Source organism: Clytia hemisphaerica, unplaced genomic scaffold (genome assembly GCF_902728285.1).
Source record: "Clytia hemisphaerica strain Z4C2 unplaced genomic scaffold, Clytia hemisphaerica genome assembly, whole genome shotgun sequence".
NCBI lineage: Eukaryota > Metazoa > Cnidaria > Hydrozoa > Leptothecata > Clytiidae > Clytia > Clytia hemisphaerica.
In genome coordinates, this window is record NW_027103734.1 from 183,434 (window position 1) to 204,874 (window position 21,441).

The 21,441-nt window shown below is 35.2% G+C and overlaps 2 protein-coding genes across 3 annotated transcripts in view; one reads left to right on the forward strand and one right to left on the reverse strand.

Annotated features, from left to right (window-relative positions):
• The window catches only part of LOC136805039 (polyglutamine-binding protein 1-like), a 44,775-nt gene that overhangs the window by 20,347 nt on the left and 2,987 nt on the right, over positions 1-21,441 (forward strand). Inside the window, exon 8 of one of the 2 annotated variants that reach the window (XM_067061578.1) lies at positions 12-213. In XM_067061578.1, the coding sequence (XP_066917679.1) occupies positions 12-177 (166 nt within the window). In that variant the 3' untranslated portion in view covers positions 178-213. Of the gene's footprint in view, positions 1-11; positions 295-21,441 lie in introns of those variants that run through there. The other variant, XM_067061577.1, reaches the window with a different exon arrangement.
• LOC136805008 (cAMP-dependent protein kinase type II regulatory subunit-like) overlaps positions 3,248-21,441 on the reverse strand; it is a 44,083-nt gene continuing 25,889 nt past the window's right edge. Inside the window, exons 5-11 of the mRNA XM_067061538.1 lie at positions 20,683-20,714; positions 19,935-20,028; positions 16,396-16,449; positions 7,469-7,543; positions 6,479-6,538; positions 4,949-5,075; positions 3,248-3,468 (exon numbers count right to left, since the gene is read on the reverse strand). Of these exons, the coding sequence (XP_066917639.1) occupies positions 3,341-3,468; positions 4,949-5,075; positions 6,479-6,538; positions 7,469-7,543; positions 16,396-16,449; positions 19,935-20,028; positions 20,683-20,714 (570 nt within the window). The 3' untranslated portion in view covers positions 3,248-3,340. The remainder of the gene's footprint in view (positions 3,469-4,948; positions 5,076-6,478; positions 6,539-7,468; positions 7,544-16,395; positions 16,450-19,934; positions 20,029-20,682; positions 20,715-21,441) is intronic.

The window sequence follows — 21,441 nt, forward strand, 5'->3', positions numbered from 1 at the left end:
GTTTGTTTCAGTGGCTCATGGTCGAGTGGTTTACGTGAAGACGCTGACGTCAAAACGGGAGTTGATACGACTGCAAACGGCCCACTATTTCAACAACGACCCTACCCAAGTCCTGGAGATATTTTGAGACGGAACCGGCAGCCGAAAAATAATGAAGATGACGACGATGAGAACTAAAGAAAGATGCTGTCTCATGCTTTATGTGATTTTTTTGTACCTTCAAAAACCTATTGTAAATATACTCTCAGGTGCCTAATTTTTAGGGAGAGGGTTGGAAAAGTTTTGAAATTTTAATTAGCGGAGAGACCTAATTATCGGGGGTTGGAAATTGTACGTTTAAATACATAACACTCTTCTGTGCTTAATTGTAGGGGGAGTAGAATAAGCGGTGGAGGTAGAACTTCATAAAATGGGTGGGGGTGAATTTCACACTTTTGGCAAAAAGTCATAAAAATAGGGGGGTGAATTTCTTTAGGAAAATGAAGTTTTTTCACATTTTTGGCAAAAATTCATTATAAAGTGATTCTTTGTGTTTAAAAAGTGATTCTTTGGGTTGAAAAAATTGAAAGTTAGAAAATAACCCCCCTCCTCCTACAATGGAGTACAAAAGAGTAGATCATGAAATAAATGACACTTCTTCTCACAGCTGAAAATATTTTCAAAGATTAAAGAATGAGCGAGGGTGTTATAAAAAATCGCAAAATTAACAAGCGAGCAAGGCATCTTTTAGGCACCTGCAAATAGTACTCGAACAACTATTGATATTGGACCAAGATCTTTCCAATAAAGGGTCGGATTTTCCAAGATTACTCCAAGAATACTTCGTTATCACTTTTCGCACCCTTCCAATGGACCATCTCTTGATTAGTTTTCTTATAAGAACATCTAGCCTATACTAGACGTCACCCGCGTGACGGCTATATGTAGTGCTTTAAGGGCTCTGACCATAGTGAATTTTTCATAATTGCCGTGTTTAAAATGTGTTTTCTGACTGATATAACCAACAAAACTATGTCATGTTATACATTTTCTGTTAGAAAAACTATTCCTGAATCTGAAAATTTAAAAATTGCATTGAAAAAATTTGATGAAGAAGAAAATGAAGACTTTTGCGAGGAAGAGTATTTCAACTTTGAAGAGCTTAGTTTCGGCGAAGAAAAAACATTTTGAAAATTTTTTCGCAGAAGATGGTGTATCTTTTACCGAACAATAAAAGTTTTTGCGGAAAATTTTTGTAAATGCTTCTTTGTCTCGAAATCTTCAAAAAATAGTGGTTTTTTTTCATCAATTTTTCATCTGGATTTTGCTTAAAAAAAAACAGTCATAACTTTTGACACATCTTTTTAGAAAGATTTTCCGCAAAATTTAAAATAGTTCAATTCTTTGCGGACAGTGTAAAGAAATTTTGAAACAAAAAAGTTAATTACCCATTAAAACTAAGCACTTTTTGTAAAAGAGGGTGATGCAACATATTATTAACATCTTTTTAAAGTTCATAACGTCATTTTTGCAATTAAATTCTTAATTACTCTTAAGGGATTTGATTAAAAAGCAATTTATAAAGGCAATTCTTTGTTAAAAGTGTTAAGGAACCTGAAATATAACTTTTATGTTCAAATACCAAAATCAACTTTTGGACTATGGTCAGAGCCCTTAAGCCATCGCAGGCAAAAAAGTGTATATCGGAAATAATATTGTTGCTATTGTTTTCGAAAACCCGCGAAGCTTCTGTCCACGGCACACTTTTCAGCAAAAGTACGCTTCGGGCTTTATAAATCTATGTTATAGCCCATTTATAAAGGATATAAAAATATAATTTACATAATTAGTGAAATTGAAATTGTCTTTCTTTGATAAAATAACAGTAATAATAATAATAAGTTTGAAATAACGAAAAACGTCAAACGCTATTTTGTGCACATGCGCAATGAAGTCGAGTGGGATACTCAAGCAGATAGAGAGAGGGGAATGCTTACTTAGGTCAGGCGTAGTAGCGTAATAGACCTTATCGGAGTTTTTAATTTTTCTAAATAAGTGATGCATCATGGGATTGCTTAGAGTGTTACAATAGAATTCCCTCAAGGAATTCCTAAAAGATTTCTATTGTAATACACTCGAAACAATCCCACAATGCATCGCTTTTTTAGAAAAATCAAAAACCTCGATAAGGTCTATTCAGGAGCATTCACAAAACAAGACTTGTTGATCGAACGCACACAAAAAAATAAGGATTGACATTAAAGAATTATCTACATTTTTATACGAATTAAAGTAAGGGTACAATTACACTTTCAAATAATATTCTATTTACATCATTAATGTTGTAACTTAACCCTCGTTGAAAAAATTGTTAAAACCAGAAAGAAACATGTTGGGAAGAAATTTTACAAGCTCTCAAGTTCAATTCATGCAAACGGCATACAAACATCAATAAGAACATTAGTGCAAGACACAAGCTATCGCTAACGTAATTCCACTTTCGTAACTAACTGATAAACTTTCGCTAGATTTTACGATCAAAAAAAAAATTATTTTAGCGTATCAACTTTTTGAATGTTTTCGCAAATCAGCCAAAAATCAAGTGAAAATAACCTTTAGAAATGCCAATTAACGCCAAAAATCTGAATTTTAAAAATCAGCAAGGATTTAATTTCTGCGATTAAAATAGGCTCGAAATCGCGGATTAATTCTCGCGAAACTAAATTTGACTAAACTTCGAAGTTCGAGAACATAATGTGAAAACAATGTAATTTTGAAACTATGATATTTAAAAGTTGAGCAGGTGCTGCAAAGATGTGAAAAAGAACAGAGAGCGCTCGGCAAACTTGCTCTGTGAAAATAACAAAGAGAACAATATCAATTTTAAAATAACAAAAAAAACATATTCAAAGTCGTATCATGTTCAAATCTTTTAGCCTTTGAAAATGATATAACTTTGAATAACGTTTTTAAAACGAAAAATAATATAGTTATAGCTAAAAATAAATTATGACTAAAACTAATAATTTCAAAACTTCTGATGTTTAAAAGTTGCCCTTCCCACCCTTATCAGCTTGCCTCATGTCTAGACAAGCAGGCTGGCAAGCTTATAATACCTACTTCATAAAATTTCTTCATTCTGAAACAGGCGGATCTTCTACTATAGGCGATCATAACAGCCTTAGGAAAGCCTGACCCTTTTAAGAAGACACAATACTGGTGCCCAGTCCTTAAAAATTGTAAAAAATCTAAAGGATTTGCAAAACCCATCATGCATCAAATACTAAATTTATCTTTGCAATCTTTTCGCCCTATAATCGAACAATAACTCTATATAAAGTTCTCGATTATTTTTTTTTGTTTACTTTCCTCTTAGGTCTCGATTACTCAAACCCAGTTTTTTGAGTTGTTCTTCGTAATCTCCTATGCTTCGCTTCATGACTTCCATACAAGATCCCAACAATCGTTCGAATGCCAAAATGTCTAATGCTAAAATATAAATGAAAGCTTAAAAAACTTAGCTTTGAATACATGTTTTTTTATTATAAGCATGACGTTTATAAGAATATACAGGCTCCGTTTTAGGTACCTAAACAATGGCTCTATTGTTTAAGAACAATAGCTCTATTGTTTAAGAACAATAAAATGTTAAGCATAATGCAAGTCTGATATAGGGGTAGACACTTGCTTATAAAAAAAACACGTAGTTCGCTATGAAGAATGAGGGTGGCAGGCAATACACTAGCCTTGAGTTGTCACTTGATGGCAAATCAGTTGACATGACGATATAAGTATTAAAAGAAAATAACATCCAAGTCTTTACATTTTAGTTTGAACATTAAAAAAACCGTAATAGTTTTACAAAATCTCTTTAAAAAGATAAGCAAGCATATTTCATTGATCTTCCGAAGCAAATCAATACTTCAGAAACATCATTTATACAGCAAAGTTTTGGGGAAGACTCTTCCACATTACGGCTAGTCAAGTTATTCCTACACGTTTTCTTTTTTTAAGAAACACACTTTTAAGAAACATGAGGCTCTGAATGCCTAAAAACTTAGAAACATCTAAGAAACATGCTGAGGCTGAGAAAATTACATTTTTTAATTTTTTTTTTTTTTACCTTCCAATCCAGCCTTCCATGAGGCTGATTATGTCAAAAGTTTAGAAACATGCAAGAAACGTTTAAAGCTCAAAAGGCCGATTTCTTAATAAACATCGACGCTGCTTAGTAAAACTAGTTTCTTAAAAAAAAACATGTACCTTATTGGTATTATATTTCGCGATTCGCGAAATTTTTTTGAGGAAACGTTTTTCGCGTGTACTAAATTTCGCGATTCACTAAATTGGGCATTTTCAAAAAGTGGGAATGAGGCAAGAAAATGACTGATTTCGCTTGAAACACAACGTATTGGGTGTAAACATACCAAAAATAGTAACAAAGTGTAACAAATAAGTATTTTCGATTTTTGACCTATTTCGAAAATTTTTCGCGTGTATTTAATTTCGCGATTTTGTATTTTTGAAAAATTTAAATGGTATTAGATTTCGCGAAATTTGGCCTAAAAAATCGCGAAATTTAATACACGCGAAATATAATACCAATAAGGTACAATCCGTGCCATAATATATTTGCACTTTTGGCTAATTTACCATTTTTCGAAAATTGAAGTTCGAGCAAGAATGTCAATTTCAGGCCCTCAACTTGATTTCATCGATTATTTCGATCTGGGAGGGATTTATTGGTTTCTAGGCTATATTTCAAGCCCTACTGGATCATAAGTCTTAAGTCTAGCGTTAAAACTCAGAGTTAAAACTCTACCCTTCGAACCTACTTTAGAGCACTTACAAATCGATTGTGGTTTCAAAACACCCCGGTGAATTTCCCTTTTGTGCCAAGTATTTTGTCCCTGATTGTATCTAATAGAAGGTTCTAATGGCGAAACTCAAGTATAAAGTAAAGCCTTACCTGCTACTTTACAGTCTCCTTTAGAGTAAACGGATGCAGCGCGCGGTTTATGTGTGACGAGTGCAAGTTCTCCGAAATATTGACCTTCACGTAGAGTGGTGACTTCCACTTCACGTCCAGAATCATCCTATAGTTGAATGAAAGGGAGTTATATTAATGGATATTTGGAAAGTTAGTATGTAGTCATAAGGCTTTTCCTCAATATTTTCCTACTATTATCGGATTAACTATCGCGTTTTCGCGAATTTTCACTTTCTTCGCGAAAAAGAACTCCCAAAATCGCGCGAGATTGTTAACTCGCGAAATACATATAAGCGTGTAAAAGCGTTTTCAGGGCAACTTTCAACTGATTATTGGATGCCGCCGATAGATGCGTTTGGACAAAACAGAAAAGGGCTACATTGGCGTCCAATCAAGTTGATCTTAAAAAGTATAGAGGAAAAAGAACGGATAATGCAAAATCTGCATAAGCTGAAACGATTCAATGAAATTGGTGGCTTTAGCATTACAGACGACTTCACCATCAACGAAAGAAAAATTATTAAAGATATGTGCCAAAAGGCGAATAAAATGAATTCAAAAAATGATGATTTCGTTTGGCATGTAAGAGGAAGCCCTAGAACAAACCTTCGCCTAGTTCGAAAACCTAGGACAAAGACCAAAACAACGTCTTCTCTGTCCATATCTTCTGACGAATGGACGACAGATGAAGAAGTAGACAATATTTATAAATCTAAATTATTTCGTAGAGGTCGATAGACCTGTGAAATATAATTCTATGAATAAAAAAAATAATGAAAAGGATTTGTTCCGAGTTTGACTAGGGTCCAAAAACGTCAAAAATAAAATATTTATTATTCTCAACGTGAGCGTTAATGCGATTACTCTGTACCAGAGTGTATCTCACATTTATCGCTTCGTAGTACACTTTGTGCACATTGTCTGTTTGATAAGATTCCCGTACGGAGACCTCTGCGATGAAGTATGATTTATAAATAGCAACACTTCTCTCATCGTTCTCCCCTCTCTCACCAATACTCCATCGCAGCAGATCGCAGCGGTAGGTTTGAAAAATCTCGAATGACAAAAGACAATCACAACAGACCCTCTAGGGCAATGAATTTTGAAATAAGAAGTCGTAGATACTGGGTTTGTGTACAGAAAAACATGTGACCGATCGGCATTTCCTTTGACGTGTACTCATAGATGCACACATCATTCGACCCTAGCAAACTCGCACCCTTGTGTTGTGGCAATAAGGCGTGTTCTGAATCAGCTGGAGAGTTAGATAAAAAGGGCGGGGGAAAATATAGATTTATAAAGCCCGAAGGACTAGTTGGAGAGCTTTAAGCTCTTCCAAGCAAAAAAAAAGTGAATATCGCAAAAAATATTGCTGCAATTGTTTTCGAAAACCCGCGAAGCTTCTGATTGGTCAAGGCTGAAATTCTATTGTAATGTCACGTGACTTGGGTAGGATTTCCTGCCTAACCTCGACACCCTCCGGGCTTTATAAATCAATGATTAACATACTTGAATTTTGACTGAGACTTCTCCTTTCTCGATGAAGAACATAGACGAGCCTTCTTCTCCCTGGAAATATGAAGCGAAAAGATTAAAAGAGCGTAGAATGTTACTAACGTAGGAAAAATGATGTAAATCGATTTCATCATGGATATTCTTAACTTTTTTGGAAAAATCATCCTAAAATATTCTTACAGCACATTCTTAGGTTAGGATCCTAATTTTTACTAGATTTACCATTTAGTACAAACGTCTCAAGCATAAAATGACATTTTTGTTAAAGGAGTGAGCCTAACTTGGGGATAATTTATAATTTATAATTGAAAATGCTCTTAAAATGGCATTCTTAGCTTTAGTAGCAGAATTCCATGATGGTGATATTCTTAGCATATTCTTAGTTTTTTGGCCATTTTCATCATGGACATTCTTATAAAGTGTATTCTTTTTTTTTTTAAGCGTGTACTCTCTTGATTCTCAAATTACCCACCCCCTCCCCCGGTTGGCATGCGATTTTTGGCTGTCGTTTAATTTGCGGATGCCACAATTTGTACAATTTGGCAGATAGGGAAATTTTAGGTATTCTAACAGTTTTTACTTAAAAGAGCTGATTCCGTATAGAATTTCTATCCTTAAAAGATTTTTGTTAGATTTGGCGGGTATTTGATTTGGCAGATGTTACCAAAAACCGCCAAATTTAATCTCGCTAAAATCAATACACTTTACGGTATAATCTTACTTTTTACCTCACGCCACGAGGACTAAGTTTTGCGGTAGATTCTGTCAGACCTTTCAGCGGAAATGTTTTAATTGAATTTATCAAACTGTTGTGTAATTATGGGGAAAATACGCAAGAAATAGAACAGAAAATCTTTCCAAAAAACTTAGTTCCTTTGTCATAATTTCCATAAATTGAAATCGGAATATTTCAAAGGAAGAATTGGTTTGACTCTCTCTCTCTCAGTAAAGAGAGAGAGAGAGAAAAGCGAGAAAAGATTGTACCTGTCGGATAATAGTTACGTCATCGTTATATTGTCTGGATTCTAAAGCATCCGCAACGTTCATTCTCTCGAATTCCTATGGAAGATGTGACGAAGAAATGGTATAAAAGATATATGGTATGGTATAGTATAAAATTTGCACAAAAGTGTGTAGTTAGTCAGCGCTTAAAGAAGTGGAATACATGTTTTTTTTTTCCTAAATGCATAGGGTTCATTTGATCGGAGTCTGGGTTCATGCTTAATTTTCTATTCTTCTATAACAATAGGTCAATTGTTTCAGTCTGTCTGGTTATTCTTTGCCACGGAGAGTCATGTGACATCTTTTTCAACCAATAAGATTTAATAATTTCGAGGGTAAAACAAACACTATGGTTTAACTCACTAAAAGATTATGTTTACTGAAAACACATAATTAATCTTAAGTAACTTTTCTGTTGTACCCCAGTTCTGACGTCATGCCGTGGCGAAGAATTCTAATACCAACTTATACAATAAAAAACAAGTGTACATTAAGCGATACACAGATATCGCTTAAGGTAGTTATTTCCTTTTGGGGTGAAGTTACTTGACAGTTTATTTTATTCTAATCTATTCACTGAGTTTTATTTATAGAAACTCTGGATGCAGTTTCTTAATCCCGGCAAACAAAAACTTTTCATCGCAGTTTTTTCGAAAGTGGTATCCTAATAGTAAAACTTTTTTCTACACTACGCGGCGTAATGCATCAAGAGCACTAGGTCTACTTTTCCTTGAACATTTGTGATGTAGCGCCGTTTGACACTAGGCCAAGTTTTAACACTACAATGGCTTTTTTTGAGGGTACTAATTGTGGCTGTGAAAAGGTTTTATTAATGACTGGTCGAAATATTAAGAACTTAAGTAGAAAACTAGAAATCCAAACAGAAAATAGACAACGAAAAATGTAAAGTCAAGTTCTCAAGTTCTTGTAAAAACGACAGTAAAAATAATTTTGCTTCTACTAGCACAACACACAAAAACGCTCTCTTACTCTCTCTGTGTCGAACTAGTTTACAAACAAAATAGTTACAAAATATAAACCCAATCTAATTTCCCATATGAGGGGCAATTATCTAGACGCAAGGGAATGTGACGCAATGCAAAACAAAGAAGCCTCATGAGACGCAATGAAATGAAAAGACACTAAACAAAAGAACTTATATACACCCGGGATTACAAATTAAACATAATTAAAACTCAATCATCAAGTTCATTAAAGATGGCTTTTCTGCCATCAACATCTGGCTCCCCTTCAAGATTCTTAATCTTGAAAACTCCTCGGTGGGGAATCGCATTCTTCCAACAGCACAATATTCGAAATAGGTCGTTCGAATTCACCGTATAATGTTTTAACTGTCACCTTTCTACAGTCACCGTGTTCGTCCGTATTGGCAACGATTATGCGCCCGAGCGGCCATTGATTTCGCTTGTCGTCCGTCTTAAGCAGCACAATATCACCAATTTGAAAACTTCGTCTCTTGCTAGTCCATTTCGTTCGTTCTTGAAGTTTTGTTAAAAATTCCTTTTGCCAACGAGTCCAAAATTCGTTGACAGCATGTTGAACACGTTTCCATTGTCTTCGTGAATATCCAGCTGATGAATCACTGAAGGCACCAGGTGGTGGTAACACAATCTTGGACTTTCCAGTCAGCAGCATCATTGGAGTTATTGGCTTCAAACTCAAAGGATCGGAGATATTCTCCACAGTCAAAGGTCGAGAATTCAAAATACATTCAACCTCACACAGCAATGTCCTAAAAGACTCATCATTGTACGATTGGCTATGTGTCAACAGAATACCATTCAAAACATTACGAGCACTACGAATTTGACGCTCCCAAACACCACCAAAATGGCTCGAATATGGGGGATTCCTTTCCCAAACGATGTAATCAGCATTGAACTCATCTCTCAAAAACGATTTGATTTTACTATGATCAAGACTCCGAAACAATTCTTTCAACTCACTTTGACAACCAACAAAATTCGTACCATTATCACTTCTTATCATCCTGATAGAACCTCTTCTACAAATAAAACGTCTCAAACACAAAATAAATGAATCAGTATCCATAGAAAAGACAGACTCAAGATGAACACTTCGACTCGACAAACACGTATACATCACACCCCAACGCTTAACCGTCGCTCGACGTTCCTTTACAAGGAAGGGACCAAACAAATCAACACCACAAAAACTGAATGGAGGTGCTTCAAGAGTTCGTTCAATAGGTAGATCTGCCATAATCTGAGTACCAAATTTACCTCTTAGCTTACGACATAGAAAACATTTCCAGATTACAGACTTGACAAGAGAGCACAGACTACTAATCCATATACCATTGTCCCTTATCTCGTTCATTGTTGCATTCCTTCCAGAATGGAAAACTTTCTCATGATAGAATCTAACAATTGACTTTGCAACTTCTGAATCTTGAGGGATGATTACAGGGTATTTGATAGAATCATGTAGTACAGACCTCTTCAAACGACCACCTACACGAAATAAACCAACCTTATCACAAAAGGCATTCAACGAAACAAGTTTAGAATCAGACAAAGAAGAAAAATATTTTTCTTGAAGAAGTTTAAAAATCCATGTTGTTGCTCTGGATAAAACCTCAACTGACAGAAGACTGTCAAACTTAAATTCAGGTGTAGATCTTGTTTTTCTATAACGTTTACGAGTCTTTTTTCGACACTTTTCAATGAACAGAAGAATAAAGGACATAACTTTTTTCATCTTCAAAAAACAAGAAAAATGTTTCTCAAAGTAACTTATTATGTCAACAAAATCATTTTTTACGAGCAAAACCTTTGTTGCTTTTGGACTGACTAATTCAGGATCATTTTCAGATAGAATATCAGACGAAAAATCTTCAGTTCTCAAAGGATTTTTCCATAAGAAACTTGGACCATTGAACCACTCAGACAGCTTTTTATCATCTCCTTTAACTTTCAAGCCTCTAGATGCATGATCTGCTGGATTATCAACAGAATCAACATATTTCCACTGAGACGAATCAGATGATTTAGTGATAAGCGACACTCTATTCGATACAAACTTCTTAAACCTTTTACTAGAATTTCGAATGTAACCCAATGTACAGGTATTATCACACCAAAACAATTCGTAAGCAATTTCGAAATCCATTTCTTTTGCAATGAATTTAGCAATCTGAGACGAGAGATTAGCAGCAATTAATTCAAGACGAGGAGTAGTATAATTACTCTTTGCAGGTACAACACGTGATTTACCCATGATCAAACAACAATGAACAGAATTATCAGAATTTACGAATCTAAGATAATGGCAACCACCGTAGCCATAATCACAAGCGTCTGAAAAATGATGGAGACTAATTTCTACAACCTCGCGAAATTCTTTAGGTTTGAAACAACGATCAATTTTCAAAGATTTCAAATCAGATAAAGATTCAATCCATTTCTCCCATTGAACAAGATATTCCTTCGGTACAGGGTCATCCCAACCGATTGGAAGTTGACAAAACACTTTGAAATATCAATCTACCTTTCAAGATAAACGGAGAGATAAGACCTAATGGGTCATAAAACGAATTCAAAGCAGAAAGCATACCACGACGTGTTTTTGCAAAGACTTTATCAGGTGCTTCAAACTGAAAGATGTCATTTTTCAAAGACCATAAAACACCTAAAACACGTTGAACTGAGGAACACTTCTCATCTTTTCTTTTAATCACTGGAACAGGTTCCAATGCTTCTGGACAATTTGATGAAAACTTTGTCAAATGGAAACCTCCAGAATCACACAATCTTGACACGTCAGATATAAGCGACTTAGCAGACTCAACAGAATCAGTAGACTTGAGTAAATCATCTACATAGAAATTTTTTCTAAGTGTATCAGCAGCCTTAGAACCAAATTCAATCTCACCAGCAGAAGCTGTTCTTTTCAAGGCAAAGTTACTACAACTTGGTGACGAAGTACTTCCTTGCAAATGAGCATTCATCTCATAAGTGACAGGTGGCTTGGAATAGTCACCATCCCTCCACCACAAAAATTGATGAAACCGACGTTGACTTTCAGGAATTTTGATTTGGAAAAACATGGATTCAATATCAGCTGTGAAAGCAACATGTTCCTGGCGAAATCTCATCAAAACTCCAATCAAATGGTTAGCTAGATCAGGACCTTGCATAAGCTCTTTGTTCATACAGAAACCTTTGTATGACGAACTACAATCAAAAACAACTCTAATTTTATTCTTCGTAGGGTGGTATACACCATGATGTGGAATGTACCAATTCTGACCCTCAGGATATGATGTCGTAACCTCTTGAGCATAACCTTTCTCGGTGATATTTTTCATGAAACTAACATAATCAGAGTGAAACTGAGCAGAAGATTGAAATTTTCTTTTCAACGAATCCATTCTTTTCAAAGCTTGTGGAAAATTGTCAGGAAAGGACTGATTCTTATTTCTAAATGGTAGTGGAACATGATAATGACCATCAATGAACTCTGAAGACTCAACTATTTCAAGGAAATGCAGATCATCTTGTGAAAATACCTCAAAATCAGACATGCGAGTTTCAGGCACAGTTTCAATAGAAAATAGGTTCTTAAGCATAGTCTCAATTCCAGAATCCTTAATTCTTGGCTCTTCAACCAACAGATGATTGGATCTACCATTAGAATTCACCGAAATTCTACAACATGCTACAGACTTAGATCTAGGAGAACAAATTGGTCCTACGACACACCAGCCTAACTTTGTCTTGTAAGCAAAGGGACCATCATCTTGGCTAGCAATTGTTTTCACAGGCTCAATAGCTTTAGGACAATTTCCTCCAACTAAAATTCCTATTTTCAAAGAAGCAGTGTTTGGAAGTTCAGACTCTATAGATTTCAAATAGGGCCAAGCTTGAATAGACTTAGATGTAGGAATCTCACTTTGATCAACTGGAATGTAAGATTTACTAAAAAGTTTTGGTAGAGATGTCCAACTTCCATCACCAGCATGCAATCCTTTCACTTTCATTCCAGATACAACATGACAGGCTTCAGTCTTACAGGAAGTGATTGTGTCAACAGTCAAATCAGTACGTTCAGTTGGTATCGACAACATTGATAAAATATCTTCAGAAATGAAGGAAGCTTGTGAACAATTGTCAAGCACAGCAAATGTAACAATGTCAGATTTAGACAATTCATGACGTAATATAACTGGAACAACACACATACTAATGTTTTTTTTCAGAATCCTTATTCAAAATACAACTAACAGGTGGATTTGAAACTTCAGGCTTTTTAGGACAAGGTCTGACATCAGGTTCTTTAGATTCAGAGCTGTCTTTCTTCGAGTCTTTAGGAGGTAGACGTGGAGGATGACGAAATCTCATTCCATGAGTAATAGTTGGATGCTTTTTATTACAAACCAGACAAGTTCTTCGATTTTTACAACTTGAAGCAAGATGACCTTTTTCAAGACATCCGAAACAAAGCTTTTCCTTCAATATAAATCGAAACTTTTCCTCCATTGTTTTCCCTTTAAAGATTGGACAAACTTCAATATCATGGTCTACTTCACAAGCCGAACAAAGAAACGTCTTATAACCCTTTGTACCATCCTTTCTATCGTGTAATCTTTTTGGTTTGAAATCACTACGACCAACTCTAGAATCATCATAAAACCGATCTTTAAAAGCTTCCCTTGAGAAAAGTGGATCACTTGCAACTATCATTTCATTTTCCACGAACAAAAGCACATCCTTAAAACAGGGTTCACGATCAGACTCAGTTCGAATGTTTATCACCTTTCTATTCCATTTATCACGACAATGCAGTGGAAGTTTACTGGTTATTATGCAAAGATTATCAGCCGTATCAAAACTATTCCAAAGTTTATTCTCAATGACAGAACCACATTTAAGTAGAAATGAATAAAATTTACCAAAGGCAGCAGAAGAGTCTCCTGGTTTAATAGCTTCCCAACGATCTAGTTCCTTTTTGAAAAAAGTCATAATTCGGTGGGGATCACCGTATTTTTTCTTCAATAGAGACTTAGCATGATTATAACCATCACTTAAGTACAGACAAACACTGAATTAAGTCATTAGCCTCTCCCTCAGTAAAATTCATTAAGCGAGCTAGACGTCCTTCACTGTCAGAGATCCTCTTTTCAACTAGTTCTTCAAAATTTGTTATGAATGATCTATATTCCAATGGATCACCCTTGAAAACCTCAAGTTTAACCGCAGGAGCACCTTGCATTTTAACAAGATCAAAAAGAGCATTCGAAATATCAGGAGTATCAACGGTCGTTTGAAACTTAGAAACTCTTCTCACACTTCGTGTTCTAGGTTCAGAAGGTGGAGCTGGCAAAAAATTGACACTACCATGGCTAGATACAGACTCTGGCCTAGAAATTTGCTCAGAAGAAATAGGATGAATACTTTTTCTTGTAGACTCAGCCTTAATCTCGAAGTTAGAATTTCCAAAAGTCAAGGAGCAAACGATCCTTTTCACTAACACCCTCCCTCTCAGCAAAGGCAAGTTCAACTTCTAGACTAGCCAGTTGAGTAGCATTCTCGAGCATTTTTTCTTCTGGAGAAGTCCTCTTTGACGAACAACTAGTTGCCCCTAACGAAGATTTCTTCCCCGACGACCTTGTTGATTTCGTGATAGATTTAGCTTCAGATTCCTTAGCATAACGTATGGCAGAATTTTTAGTCAAGAAAATGTCGGTATCTACACTGGCTAAAAACGAATCTAGTTCACGTGGTTCATTAATCAGTGGTTTCAACTTTTCACATACAAAGAGCAATTCGGCAAAAGCCTTATCTAGACCCATGATTTCATCATTAACAGAACTAGATGGCAAAGACTTCAACAACATTTCATTAACATGATCACATCTTTTCATAATTTCAGCATCAAGCCTACACCTCTGTCTCTCAAAAAGCTCAAAATCATAATTTTTATCAGATCTTCTGGTCTTCCGCTTAGTCACATTTCTATCCCAATCAGACTGACGAGCCGCTTCATTTTCCGATGGTTCAGACATAACTCTAAAACAAGTTTCAAAGAAATTTTATCAAATTACGATATTATCAAGCAGCTAGTCAAAATCTAGATTGGATTTTCAGCACTGAAGTGATTAACATCCAATATTTTATCAAATCACATTATTATCAAGCAGCTAGTCAAAATCTAGATTGGATTTTCAGCACTGAAGTGATTAACATCCAATATTTTTCTTTATTATCATATATATAATTGTAAGATGTTATAATATAATATTAAGAGATGACAAAATATTTTCAACAGATGAATCACAAATCAAAGCAACAAAACGACTCCAAAAAGAACTGACGGATCAGATTTCCTCTGGGTGAGGATGGTTCAAACAATTTTCATAAAATTCCTAAGTTAAAAAACTTTTCCAAACCGCGCACTTATGCACTTGCACATCATCTAAAAATCAAAATTAAACTTGCAAAATTGAAAATCGCCTCAAGCTTGCAGCAAAACGTAAAAAAAAAAAAAAAATACTTTCAAAAAATTCAAAAGTTCAAAAATCTCGCTGTTCAAAAATTCAAAACAGGACGGCCCAACTCCTGGGCATTATCTCGCTCTCTGAAGATAACAAATTCTTGTTACCTGAACAAGTTGCGCGCAAAAAAAATCCAACGAGGGTTCTAAACCCTACCGTTATTCACTCAAGCACTCGCAAGAGGAGTTCGACACACACACGAGAGAGATTAGAAAAAACCAAAAATCAAAATCAAAAATGAACAAAAGTCTCAAAAAAAATTCAGCAATTATTTTTACCTTTGTGGCTGTGAAAAGGTTTTATTAATGACTGGTCGAAATATTAAGAACTTAAGTAGAAAACTAGAAATCCAAACAGAAAATAGACAACGAAAAATGTAAAGTCAAGTTCTCAAGTTCTTGTAAAAACGACAGTAAAAATAATTTTGCTTCTACTAGCACAACACACAAAAACGCTCTCTTACTCTCTCTGTGTCGAACTAGTTTACAAACAAAATAGTTACAAAATATAAACCCAATCTAATTTCCCATGAGGGGCAATTATCTAGACGCAAGGGAATGTGACGCAATGCAAAACAAAGAAGCCTCATGAGACGCAATGAAATGAAAAGACACTAAACAAAAGAACTTATATACACCCGGGATTACAAATTAAACATAATTAAAACTCAATCATCAAGTTCATTAAAGATGGCTTTTCTGCCATCAACACTAATTTTAAGAAAAAACTCCAAACAAAGGTGGCGGGTAGAGATTAGTTCAAGGGGATTTATAAAATTAAGTGGTTCTTTCGCACAAAGCTGAAACTAATCTCCGCTTTATAGGAAGTGTTAGTTCTACGCGAAATCTATGAAATCGAGAAAATTATGAGGAGAAATTAACTGATTAATTACACTTTCACCAGATTAGAAATTCATTATATATGTATAATTCATTCTTTTAACCTTAATTGTACATTACAAACGTCATTTTAATAATTTTCTTACTTTTTATTACTTAATCACTTTTTAAACTGTCAATAGGCCTTTTATGTTTTCCCTGGTGTATATAGCGATATGTTTAAAAACCTTCATTCATTTTTATGTTGAGAAAGGCCTTTTGGCCGAAATATTCATGCAAAAAAGACGTGTTGTTTTTGATCAGTTATTATGTATACACTCTTCATAGACGAAGAAAATTGGTTTTATTTTGACAAGATAATTCATTATATGTATAATTCATTATACAACAAATACAACGTTTCTTAATCTTTATGTATAATTTATAATTCATTATACCTAGCAAATGGAGGGTATCAATAAGGCAAATAATCGAGTCTTTCGGAATTATGCACTCTAGTCTCGCGTAAAAGGAAATGTGAATTGAATACTTACGTTCAAATGTTTCAGCATGGGTACTTTTTCTAATAAAGCTTCGTGCATCTTCCTCTGTAAAGGAAAAAGGAAAGAAAAACACGAATTAAGACAAGAATTATCATCATGCCATTATATGAGAAATATTTCTTCAAAAGTCAAATTGTTAGAGTGAACAGAATATTCTTATATTTCTTCAAGTATTTATTTCAGAATAGTGGTACCCAGTTCCCCTCACAAGGCATGGGTTGATCCGGGCGAAGGTACATTCACTTGCCAAGTGAATCATAGCACCGAGTGAGAATCGAACCCTGACCTCTCAGACGGGAATCAAGGTTGATAACCACTACACTAGAAAAAATGCACGCTCGCCACCCTCAACGGGGGAAAAGAAGTAAAAAGGGGGAAAAAAGAAGTTGCGCAATCACTAGCAGAGTGGATTCATTTTGCCTTTGTTTTGGAGGCGCGAAAGGAGGCAAAATGGTAGCGCGAGAAGGCTTTTCTCTGTGAATGCCGAGGTACGCTATATCATTAACGAAATTCCGGCGTACCAGAACATACATATCCTCTGTCAAAGAATATATAAGTGTCTGGATTATTGCGTGATGTATAAGAGTTGCCTCAGAGAGAGGGTACTTCTTGCCAAATATCTACTTGTGGTTCACATGTCACATAAAAAAACAACGTATCGGCTTTTTATCTCGGCTTTTTTATTTGTATTATATTCATGCGTATTACTACTTTGAATACGGTGATAGTAGGGTAAATTGAGAGTAAATTAAACTTTTTGAAAACATTTTAAGCACTTTGAGACATAGAGAAAAAACATAGTAACAACTTGCAACAACAGTTTATGTTTTCTTTTTAATAATCGAAAGGATAAATCGAAAGGATAAAACGAAATAACTCAGCAATTGAATTTTGAAAGATTGCTCCACAACAGAGTTATTTTGATATAAGTGAAATATGAGGCAAATCTGGTTTAGATATTTGAGAGAATTCTATATGGTTGGGTTTAAAAAACATCAAAGAAAGAGTTTGTCATTGTATTGTAGGAGTACTATTTTCTAAAACATTAAATAAATGAGAAGAAACATGCTTCTATAAAGTGTTATACCCTAACATACAGAATAAAGTATCCCAAAGAGATTTTTTAGGTTAAAAGTCAGTCTAAAAATATTCATGGTAAGTTATCACGATGACACCTTATAAGTCAAAATTTTAATATGTCGTTCTCTAAGAGTTTATTACAAAGCACAATAGAGTAGGCTACCGGTCCCCAGAGATGTTTCCCTGAATTAGCCGCTCAAGACGGGTTATCACACATGCCAAAGTGCTCATTGTTGTCGGCTTTCCAACAATTCCTACTGAAATTGAAAAATAAAAAATATATATTTTAGATTAATTTCATGTGTGATTATACGATATAGGATATATTATTGGCACAATTTTCCCCACAATTGTTTTTAATTATATTATAGTAAATAGTCAAAGTGACAGCGCAGTAGACAGCCGGCTTAAGCAAGAAAATTGACCAAATCCAGTGATTTATCATTTTGGCAATGCCTTTATGAAAAATATACCAATATTTACAAAGTTTCTGCAGAAGCTACATTAAAGTATGCTTGATTGAAGTCTTAGTAAAGGTTTTTTCTGAATGAATATGTGTCTATACTCCATTTTATAAAAACCACAGTTGTTGGCCGGGCACCGGTCAAGCACAAAACAAGGGAAATGGTAAACGGCTAACACCTGCAACGGGCCATAACCTTATGAAAAATGAGTCAATTTCTCCCAAATTTCTGCATAAGCTGTACTGAAGTAAGCTTAATAAAGTTTCAGTAAAGGTTTCTTCCTACTTGTACATAATTCAAAATGACAATGTCCGCTGGAACAAGCATAACTCTAGCTATACTCCACGGTACCAATTCATTATTTTAGGCCATAACTTTATGAAAATTTTGTCAATATTTTCCAAATTTCTACAGGAACTGTATTGAAGTATACTGAACCTAATTCCAATAAAGGTTTCTTCTAAATAAATCTGTATCCATGATGTAAAATAAAGGTGATGACCGTCAAAAGCACGGTTGAGATTGTTGAAGTCCAGTTTGCCCTAATACTTCATGAAAAATTGACAAATGTTTCCCAAATTTATACAGGAGCTGCACTGAAGTATGCTGAGTCAAGTTCCAAAAGAAGTTTGTTCTACATAAGTCTGTGTCAGAAATGTAAAATCAAAGTAATAGCCGGTACAATCATGAACATTGGCTGTCTCCAGCGGTGCATCATTTTGGGTCATAACTCCTTCAAAAATGGAGCAATCTGTCTCAAGTTTTTACAGGAGCTGTAATGAAGTATGCTCAATCGAAATCCAGTTGAGTTTTCCTCTGAATAAAATCGTATCCATGATGTAAAATCAAAGTGACCAGCCAACCAAGTACAAGAAATCAGTTCTGCATCAAACATTCGAATTCCACAGCAAAGATAACAAAAAAACTCCCAGTAAATTGGGATTAGAGAAATTAACTACTCTATCACAATTTTTAATACCTTTCATGTTCTTATATCGTTGATTTAGTAGTATAATTCATAGAAAATGAAGAAATTTCAGTCAAAAATTCTGCTTGAAGCTGTGAAGGCTTATCCACTTCGGCAGACATCTTGTTTTGATTTTTTTTAACAAATCAGATCACTAGAATTCTCTAATTTTGCCGTGAACCAATCAAAACGCGGGATTTCAAAATAAAGCAATATGATTGGTCAAAATAGAGAAATAGAGAATTCTTTTGTCAGAAAATAGAGAAAATAGAGAATTCCCGTGAAGTGATTGGCTAGAATTCTCTATTTCAACAAAAGGCCTATTGTTCAAATTCTCTATTTTTGATGGAATTCCGAGTGCTTTTCTCTACACCACTACGCCTTTGTTAGAGTGAACAGAATATCTTACATATGAAAATACAGTTTCATGTGGATAGATTTTCGCAATCAACAAGATTCCTACGTTCCAAGATTTTTGACTAAACCATCCCAAACACTGACATTTTTGCGAGACAATTTTTTTCTTAAAAATAATTCAATTTCCCCAGGATTTATTTTCGCCAGTCCAGTCCCTTTTTCACCTTATATTTTTAGTTTTCCTAGGGGCTTTGACAAAAAAAGCTAGGGTTTTTGACAAAAATCCTGGTTTAAAAACTCGCGAAATTCGCGAAGTTTAATCCTCATGTAAATTAATCCATTTAAGGTATATCAAGTGTGATCAGTGTGTTTCCAATTGAAAAAGTTTTTCCAAACATTGTAAATAATATCGGTTCTTCGAGGCTCATGACGTTCCTCGTCTGCAGATTGTTGTAATAGTACCTTAAGTGGATCAATTTACGAGTTTTTACGAAATTTAATGCTCGCGAAGATCATAAAACCAGGAATTTTGACAAAAACTCTAGGAAAATGAAAGAAATTGGTTGATAAAGGGACCGATTCGCAAAAATGAATTCCGCAAAGATGGATTCCGCGAAAATATCTGCTCGCGAAAAAATTTATCTAAAAGAAAGATTTCATACCCTTAGGTAGGCAGCCTTTAATACGATTCTCCTAAAAGTGACACGATCTAAAGCCCAAATGATCCCTTCGTCGTTCGAAACGATAGTGGCAGCTCTGTAAGAAGGAAAATATGAATAAACTGTAAATGTCATAATGGGCTTTTTCAGAAATAGTCCGTGCCCCCCTGTTGAGGATATCGGATATCCAGGGGGCTAACGAGATTTTTGTTCAAAAGTGGATATCCAGGGGGTTAAATATCTACAAGGGAGCGGATATCCAGGGTGTAAAGTATCTTTTCAAGTAAAAAATATGATATCCAGAAGGTATAAGCATCTTTATAAGAGAGGATATCCAGGGGGTTGAGTATATTTTTAAGAGTGGATATCCAGGGGGGGGGGGAGATACTTCGAAAAATCAATATCCTTAACAGCGGGGGTAACACATTTTTTTCTGGGAAAGCCCAGTTCAAAAGACAAACCCAATAATTGAAATACAGTTAAACCTCTCTCTAATTCGATCTTCGATTTTCTTCAAAGTAGAGAAAGATTCGAATTACAGAAAGTAATTTTTCTTGAGGGGACCAATAATAGTTCGTAGAAAGATTCGAATAGTAGACTTCGAATTAGAGAGATTGACAGAAGATGTCATTTTTGGGACAGTTTCTATTAAATTAAAAAATGTTTGACTGAGACTGACGCAGAGGATCCTACAGTTGACTCTCTCAAAATTTTCAATGTATTTCGCTCAAAAGTTAGTTATGAGATGAGTATTTCCAAGTAATAGTTATTGTATGCTCCGACCTATAAACGAGAAAAGTAGATATAATGTCGAGAAACCGAGAAAATTGAGTTCATCTACGTTTCTACTACGGTAACAGGAGTAGTTCATGATATGCACCATTGCAATGTCTTCTAACATTACATCACGGTCCCAAAAGCTGATTGGTTGTAAGTGACATAAAATCAGTCAATACGTCACTTTCAACCAATCAGCTGTTGGGTCCGTGGAAGACATTGCAATGGTGCATATCATGAATATTTAATTAATTAGAAGTTGAAAACTAAAATGTTGACTGGTTTCTCCTTACAGAGGATGCCCTGGTCTAAGAGTCTGTCTCGTAGGAACCAAGAGCTGACACACAGTTTTTAGGATGATGTGCGTTGATCCGGCATGAGCCACTGGGGAACAAGGCCTTATCCACGGTGTATTGTGGAGTCGATACCTAGCACAGTCACCAACAGGCTTCTCGAGTTTCTGTCTACCCAATTCCCCTCAAATGGCATGGATTGGCCCGGGTGAAGGTACATTTACTTGCCAAGTAAATCAAAGCACCGAGTGGGAATCGAACCCCTACCCCGTGGACGGCTGTTAAGATTAATAACCACAACACTACTGCACCTATAGATTTGAGGTACTACAACCGTAATTACAGATATCTTCGTCTGATGTCGATCTACCCTTCTTATAGGCTTCGTTTCGAGCGTAAAACTCCTACTCTTCGGGCTACGAGCACTGCTCTTGTTTTGA